This window comes from Otolemur garnettii, unplaced genomic scaffold, assembly GCF_000181295.1.
Source record: "Otolemur garnettii isolate 467f Iridium unplaced genomic scaffold, OtoGar3 scaffold00027, whole genome shotgun sequence".
Lineage (NCBI taxonomy): Eukaryota > Metazoa > Chordata > Mammalia > Primates > Galagidae > Otolemur > Otolemur garnettii.
In genome coordinates, this window is record NW_003852422.1 from 2,409,506 (window position 1) to 2,418,328 (window position 8,823).

The 8,823-nt window shown below is 49.6% G+C and overlaps 1 protein-coding gene across 1 annotated transcript in view; it reads left to right on the top strand.

The window, feature by feature from the left end:
• MBP (myelin basic protein) overlaps positions 1 to 8,823 on the top strand; it is a 107,430-nt gene that overhangs the window by 41,305 nt on the left and 57,302 nt on the right. The window contains exon 3 of the mRNA XM_023512373.1: positions 3,962 to 4,049. Coding sequence (XP_023368141.1) covers positions 3,962 to 4,049 — 88 coding nt within the window. The remainder of the gene's footprint in view (positions 1 to 3,961; positions 4,050 to 8,823) is intronic.

An 8,823-nucleotide genomic window follows, 5' to 3' on the forward strand; every position in this document is an offset into this window, starting at 1 on the left:
ACCCAGGATACAAGGGGGCACTGGCTCCTCCATGGCCTTACACAGGAAGGAGGGGGCCACCACCTCCTCCATAGCCTTACCCAGGATGCAAGGGGGCACTGCCCACTCCGTGGCCTCACAGTTAACAGCTTCTACAAATAACAAGAGGAAGCGTAGGGCAGTTTGGATAAGCACAGCACTCAGAAGCTGCCTCCACTGGGCAAAGGACGCACTAGATAAGAAACTCTGTCATTGCATATGAATGCAGACTTTGCTTGAGTAAAAATATAAAGTGCTGGGTGGGGTAATTTGAGTAAATTTCTTAATTCATGATGAGCATTGTGCAATTGGTGAATCGTGAATATCATCTATATTTAGAAATATTTTTAAATCTATATGTACAATTATGAAAATTATGGAAGTTTGTCTTCTTATGTTTTTCTCAAAAATTATTATGGATAAAGAAGTCAATTCTGGCATAAGTCGGTCCCGCATATTTAGGCTGATGGATGGGAAACCTGGCACCAGTAATAGGAAGGAGCCTTACATGCTTGAAATGCCCTTAGACACCTGAAGTTATGACCCACTTTGGAGCAAAATTTGGACACATATGGGCCCTGACCCTGTGGGAGTGGGTTATCAGGACCCACGCCCTTTTGCATATCTGAGTGTTATCTGCAGGAAGCCTGCTTTCTTTAATATGAAAACTACACCACCTTTGACACATCACGTTTGTTTGTTTTGCTAGTAGGCATTTTGCTTATAGGAAATGTGCCATTCATAAGGATGTATTTTATATCTGTGAAATGACAAAAGCACCAGTCTCAAAAACAAAGTTTTTCTTTGGGCAGAAATTAGTCATTGAATTTCCCAGGCTAACACGACTTTCTCTTAGTACCATGCAAGCCTGCACCAGGGAGGGTGTTTCCTCGTCCTGGAACTGAAGCTGAGAAGGTGGAGGGAGGACAGGGGTTCTGTATGTCATCTCTCCTCAGGGCTCTCCCGTGGACAGCTCTGTATAAGGGACAAACGGAACGGGCTCACTGCTGCTGTAGGACAGTCTGCACAAACCTGGCAGCGGGTACAGACCGTCCCTCCCCATCACACCGTCCCTCCCCATCACACCTTCCCTCCCCATCACACCATCCCTCCTCCAACACCAGCCTGGGCATAGAGTGGGCAGCGGCTGCCCGGACACGGCGCCCGCCACTCACTCAAGGCAAAGTGACTCGCTCCAATATCCAGCTTTCACACTGAACCTGAAATACCATAATTTCTATGATTCAGCATTGTTTTGCCTGCCACTAAGAGGAAAAACATTGCCAGTTCTACATGGAAGATATGATTTATTGATTGTAGTCAGAGAGGATTTATGTGGTAGAGAAATCAGAAGTGAGGCTCAGAGACAGCAGGATGGTTCACAGGGCAGTGCTCACCTTACTGGCACACGGCTTGAACGGTCACCACCTGCAGCTGGGGGAGCCTGGTAACTGTCAGGGGAATAAGTTATGGTCTGTTTACCTGTCCACTCAGGGCACGGGACGCTCTGTGCCCAGAGTACGGGAGGAGGCCCTGGGCTGCCCTTAACAATACTGACTACTTTACGGTCAGTGAAGACCATGAGCTGATACTGGACTAGAAGCTGGGTGTGGAGCAAACCCAGGAAAGACCATCAGGAAATTCTCTCTGTTACAAATTTTACTCCTTTCTAAAATTAAATAGATATGGAAAATATAGACACACATACACACTCACATATAAAGTGATCTTTGGCTCCCTCTGCTGAAACAGAAGTGATCCATTTTAAACTATTTTTAAATAGCATAAAATTGAAAGATCCCTTCGGCCCCTGCAGCATGCCAAGTACCATGCTGGGTTTGAGGGACCTAAAGATTTGTGAGGCAAGTTGACTGGCTACTAGGGAAGTGGATAAACCCAGGTGTTTGCGACAGTCTCTAGTAGTGATGGGAAAACCTGCAAAGGGACACAGAGTTGCTGGGAGCTTGGAAGCCCTGGGATAGTCGGTGTCCCCAGGACCAGGACCCCAGCTGGACCTGGGGATGCACCAAAGTGGAGGGGTGTGGAGCTCCCGTGGAGTGTGGGCCGAGCAGACGTGGTCGTTGCTGCTGTTTGTCCTCCCAAAGAGAAGAGGAGCGCACAGTGGACGCCAAGCCCATCGTGTGGCCTGGGTAACGGCTCTTAGGAAGGGAGAGATTGGTCTGTGGGAGGCGTAGGGCCAGGCTAGGAAGCTGCAGGGGGAAAGGGGACAGCACCCAAGGAGCCCCTCCCCATCCTGCTGGAGGGCAGTTGCCTCACTTCTTGACTCACTCCTCTTCCAGAAATTACCCTGTTCAGGGACATGACAGGAGCTAAGGAGCATTGGCACAGCACTGGTTGTAACCCAAAAAAGCCGCTGCGAACAAGCTTCAAGGTCATCCTCCCACACTGCTGCCAGTCAGTAAACGACGAGTGGCCGTGGGCCCTGTGCTGACATGAGTCCCCCCAGAGTCCTCCTTCCCTGGAAATCCCAGGAGCAGCTCAGGACCCGCAGAGTGCCTTTTCTGTAAGGACAAGGAGAGGCAGGTGCATGGCATGACTGTGATCACCCTAATGGGCACAGATACCGTGCAAAGAACACAGAAGCGGCTGGGAGGCCCGACTGCCCCCTCCCGGAAGGGGAAGGAGCTGAGGGATGCCCGGGGCGCAGGATGTGGTCACCTCTTGCCATCCAGGACTTTGAACTTGCTGTCATGTCAAAGCAGGATGCAGAAAAGTAATCAAGTGGAATTGATGGCAGAAATGCAAAGAAATGGAACCACATCTACTCCTGCACTTGTGATTAGGCAATGCACTGAACGTTTAAACTCGAAAATAAGTTCCCACTGTCTCTAGGACCCCCCCTACAACTGCCCAGAAGGGAGGCCTGGGGGACAGGGAAGAAACTGGGGTCTTCTGAGGGTGCCAGTCCCCACAGGAGTCCCCGCCATGGGCTGCCTCCCTTTACACAGGGGCACCCCCAGACATTAGGTTCATTTTCTGGCCTAAAGGGGCTCATTCTCCATTCTCCATCAATGTGGCCATGACTGGCTCGCCACCAGCCGGGGGTGGAGGTGAGGAAGGGAGGCCAAGTGCCACTTCTGCCCCACAGAGTCACGTGCTATCCAGAGCTCAGAGGCCAGCCCTGGAATGAATAGGGTGGTGGGTAGCTAATTTGTTTAACCCAGACTGATGTCCCATTTCTCTTATATGAAAATATATCAACTGTACCAAGAGAATGCTGGGGGTGGGGGGCTTAGGCAGAGAAAGCAAGCCGGAATTCAGACCTTCTGCAGAAAATCTACCCCAGACTCAGGGACTCTCACACTAGAAAGTGTTTTTTTCCTTGGGACCATGGCATTTTATTATGAAAATAAAATTAAAACTTCAAAGACAAAATGATCCTAAAACATACATCAATAAAAGAATAATATAAAAACTTGAAAACTGGCAATGTAAAAAGTAATGTGAAAACTCCAAAAATAGTTCATAAGGGTAGTGTTTTTCTTGACTTGTTAGCCTTAAATTTAATTTGAAGGTAAACATAAATAGAAAAACATATTTATTGACTTCTCATTTAATCCACAGTTTAGAATTAAATCATCAGTATCAACTGTACCTATAAAAACATCAACAAGTGAGATGCTCACACACCCATGGCAGAGTTTCGCCAGAGTAGGGGCATCCGTCCCGTAACACATAAGGTCAACAGACTCATGAGTTAAATATGCGTCTCAAGGCCCCAGACTCAAAACCAACATGAGTTAACTATAACTCACTTGGCAGTTAATGTGTTAAACAAAGAGTTTTTCTTACCTTGAAGACAAGTGTGAGACTATGATTAGCTGATAAAAAATTTAAGAGGAAAAAGATGCATGATAATTATTTTGTTGATAAAACACTTCATCCTAAGAAAAAGTTTTATTGTGGTTTTTTTTTTTCCCAGGATGCTGAAACTAACAGAGGAGAATCTGAAAAAAAGAGACACCTCAGTGGATTTTCCCAAGCGGCCTCGGAGGACAGCGACGTGTTTGGTAGGTGGCACATGCTGGGCAGTGCTGGCCAGGTGGTGGCGGGTGCGTCCTCACCGGGGAAGCGTTTGACGCTGTAACTGTGGACCTGCTCCCGGCATTAATAAGCGCGACCGTGGGGATGTGCAGCACAGGCCCTGCCCACCTCCCGCCTCCCCTCCCCACCTGACCCCCACATCTGCTCCGGCCTTGATTTTGGTTTCGATTTGCAGGCCTTCTTTTCCACACAGACCCCTAACACTTCCTAAGTTTTTCTTGATGTGTAGTATTTCTCTTATCAGCTATTTGTCCATTTATGTGTGGGAATCAGAAAGCCTAATAATGTCAGTAAAAATGAGGAAATTAAACTGCGTGGGTGATTCAGAAGCATTGGGAGATCACTGTCGTCTGCAAAATTTTACTATTTTGTATTATTTTCCTAAATTGCCTTTATTTTACATATTGCTATGGTTTGAATGTGGCCCCTAAATTCCATGTGTTAGAAACTTGATCCCAGATTTATACATTTGCTGGAGCCATTTTACCTGGTGACATGAGGGGAAGAGGTCATTTTAAGGCACAGTGGCCTACGGAGCCTGTGCCGTGTGGGCCTCGGGGCACCGAGTGGCTGTGTTGCAGGCCAGGGCAGAGGCTTTCTGACCCCCACGACCCCACGCACTGCACCCACCATCCTTGTCATCTGAAAACCAGGCAAGAAGACAGAGTTAGTGTCCAGCCCTGCCCCTTTTGGAGCTCACTGACCAGCGGGCTGAGACAAAGGCCGTGGTTTGATGGAGGGAGGGAGGGCTTAGGGATCGTAAGTCAGACTGACAAAGACAGGAGCCAAAGAGAGAGGGCGCCACTGCTCGTGGGAATGGCAGCAGCTCCTCCCAGCCCAGAGGACGCAGAGGCAGTGGGCCTGCAGGGTGGGCACTCACCCCTCACATGTGAGCCAGTGCACTCGACAGGTGTCCCAGGGGAAGGACACTTTCGTCCTGCCGTGGAGGTACAGCCCTCCTGCTTCTGTGCAGAGCATGTCACGGGGCTGAATCTTACAGAGGAGTCCTGAAGGAAACACCTGCTAGTTCATTGCTCCAACAATGGAGGTTGAATCAACTGTGCTTAGCTTTCGCCCTCAAGTACGTGTGTATTTACTCATTTATTTCACAAAATTTGAATTAGCTGTCAGTAGGAGAACATACCCAGAAACCCCCAAAAAGCTGTGAAGTCCAGATCAGGGAAGGCCATCCGTATGCGACCGGGTAACAGCTGCTGTAACTTCACGGTTCACTCCAAGCTTCTCTGGGAAAGGGGGACTCGAGCAGTTTAAATTGTATCATTTTACATAGGAGGTGGCACAGCTCCACCACCTTCTAGCTGTGTAGCTTTCCGCAATTTGCTCATCTTTTTGTGTCTTGGTTTCCTCGTACATGAGGATGAAATACACCTACCTGTGTGGGGTCAGTCATGAGTTCTTGCATCTGTGCTGAGGACCCTCCCATCTCCCAGTGAGTTCTTGGTGAATATTAGCTCTTATTTTCAGGAAGAAGTTTGCAAAGATGTTTCAAATTCAGTGATTAGTTTCGTACGCTATTTATTATGATAAACTTCAGGAAAAGCCAGTCACACAACATAAATCTTCAGTATTGAAATGCAGGATAATGCAGACCCACGTACATCCTTCCAAGGGCTGATACAATTGTGGACAGAATGCAAAGTGTGTAGAGTCACTTTCCAGAACTAGGTCTTAGGCACCGGGCACACAGAGCTCCCAGTCCCGGGCTCCGAGAGAGCTGGCATTCTGTGCTGCAGCTGCCACTGCGGGTGACCCGGAACAAGACAGAGTCTTCTGGGGAGATATGTAACTGGGACTGCCGGCCCAGCCATCAGCTTCCGTGGAACCAGGCCCTGTTGCTCTGTTCCTGTTCCAGCCTCCACTAGACAGTGCACCCTGCCCACCTGCAAGCATCATCTCAAGGGTTCAGTGAAAGAACAGTTATTTTCTAGGACCCAATAACATTTGTCCTGTATACATACCTTAAAGTATTCTAACAAGCAGCAAGTGCGACCGTTTATTAGAATGTCTGTGTGCCAGTGATGACCTGAGTGACAGTGTCAAGGTTTGTTAGAATGTCTATGTGCCAGTGATGACCTGAGTGACAATGTCAAGGTTTCCCTCATCGCTGGCACATAGGAGGCTCCACCTAAATTAATTTCATGGGTATGACTTAAAATAGTATAGCTATGTGCCAGTGAGATTTTGGTACAGATAGGTTAAATATTTCGTTATTCACTGAATCTTTTCTGAGACCGCAGATGAGCCAGGCATCCTCTTGGAGGTGGACAGCCAGATGACCAGCAGTGGTCCTGGGGACACCACACCCTGTGTGGATGCTTTACTGTAGCAGGACACAGAAGCAGCATATTTTTTTCTTTCTTTTTTTCAAGCACTGGAATAATGTTCTAATGCTGTAAAATAGAAATGAATGATGTAAAAAGATGCATTCTGAGTGAATGGAAAATATTCAAATGAAGATATGTAGATTAGGAGGTACCCTGTGGAAGGGCCCGGAATGCTTTCAACAGCTGCGTAACATCCACTATGAGAGCCGAATCGTCCCTAACAGACCCGCCCTGCTGATTTTCCTTTTGGTTGCTACAAACCTTGCTCCCAGTCTCCCTTTGATCTGTGTGGAGTTTGTCCTCATTTTATCAGGTTATCGGGTGGAACTGAGTAGGGTGGCTAACCAGAGTGCTGTGCCCTTCCGGGGGAGTGTCCCCGTGACGTGGCCTCAGGAGGCCGGAGCTGGCACTGCTGGCGGGACTCAGCCCTCAGGCGGGTTTTGTTATGTCCTCACGGTGGAAGGTTTTTCTTTTAATTTTGGTGACATTTAGAAAGGTTTCCTGTGAGAACATGGAAGGCAGCTGTCTGGGAGCTGGGAATACCCGCAGTGGTTTCCTCCCAGCTGGTGGCTGGCATGGAGGAGCTGAGTTTCCAGGGCGTCAGGACCTGCGACTGTGTCTCTCACTGAAAGACCCATTGGAGCCCACAGGCCAGGAGCTTGTGACTTGCTCTCTGAGCCATGAGAGGCTGAGACTCTGGCGCCGTTCCAGTGCCCCTGGCTGTAAACCAAGTCCCTCACAACCACGTTACCTAAAGCAATGCTATTTCTTTTGCTCACAAACTCACCATATGTGCCTGGCAGGGCTGGAACAGCTCATCCTGTTCCTGGGGGCAGGGCCCACTCGTGCTTGGGGCTGGAATCTTCTGGAGCCCCCTCCCTCCCATGGCATTGGCCGCCCCAGCCAGGCTGCCAGCCAGAGTGTCCCCTGGCCACCCTCCAGGCACCAAGTGTGGGTCCCTAGGTGAGTGCTTGAGCACTGGCAGGTCACAGCCTCATGGGCTCAGCATCAGTCCCCCCACCGCACTCACTGTGACTGGCCCTGGCCTTCACAAATAAAATGTTCTGCTCAGGGTCACTCGGGGTCATCAGAGCTACAATGGGACAGCTGAAAGATGCTTGAAACAAAGCAGAGATACAAGGCGCACAATGGTACGAATAGCAGATGTGATGGGCTCTGGCCAGTGCAGTGGCCGCAGAGCCCAGCCTGAGACCAGGGAGGCTCAGAGTCCTCCTAGCTCAGGGCATCCAGCCCCGGGGACCCCTCACCATAAAAGCGCCTGCATTTGTTTTCCACGGAAAGAGATGCTATTTCAGACACACACACCCTTTCCCCGCACCCTGCCTGGCTCCTTACCAGACATGGGAGTTCCGGTGTGTGGCTGGGGGTGACCTCAGTTCCTCCCTCCTACAGGCCAACTGAGGGAGGAGCAGGCTCAGGGGCACAGCCTCAGGCAGAGCAGCACACACTCACACACAGACACATGCACTCACCCACAGACACATGCATTCACACTCAGACACACACTCACACACAGCCACATGCACTCACACACGCATTCACACTCAGACACGCACTCACACACAGACACACACTCTCACATGCAGACATGCTCGCAATGCAGACATGCACTCACACACACAGACACATGCATTCACACTCAGACACGCTCTCAAACACAGACACACTCTCACATGCAGACATGCTCTCAATGCAGACATGCACTAACATACACAGACACATGCATTCACATTCAGACACACTCTCATACACAGACACGCACTCACAGACATGCACTCTCACATGCAGGCATGCTCTCAACGCAGACACGCACTCACACACAGACACATGTATTCACACTCAGACACATGCACTTACACTCAGACACACGCTCTCACACACAGACATACAGACACAGACACACAGTGCTCACACACTCACATGTGCTGGCATGTACCCACACACACACCTTTCTACACCCACACATTTTTCCAGCTGACTCTTCCTCCACTTTCAATCATGTTTCAGGAGTTGGCCACAATGTTTCTAAGATGCCTTGTCTTTCACTGGTTCCCATGAGGAAAAGCAGGTTCCTATGATCCCCAGGTGCACCCTGAGGAGGTGGCCTTGCTTTTGCCAGAAACATTTTAGCCTCAACATTGAGTAAATTGAAGAAACAAAGTATTTTTTAAAAAGGAACGGGAAGCACCATGCCATGAGGCCATCCCAGCATACGAGGGACGGGCTGAACCCCTGCCCTCCACCTTCACGCAGGCTGGAGCAGGCTGTTCTCTGCCCATCCTCATGTAGGCTGGAGCAGGCCACTCTCTGCCCTCTGCCCTCACACATACAGGCTGGAGCAGGCTGCTCTCTGCCCACCCTCATGTAGGCTGGA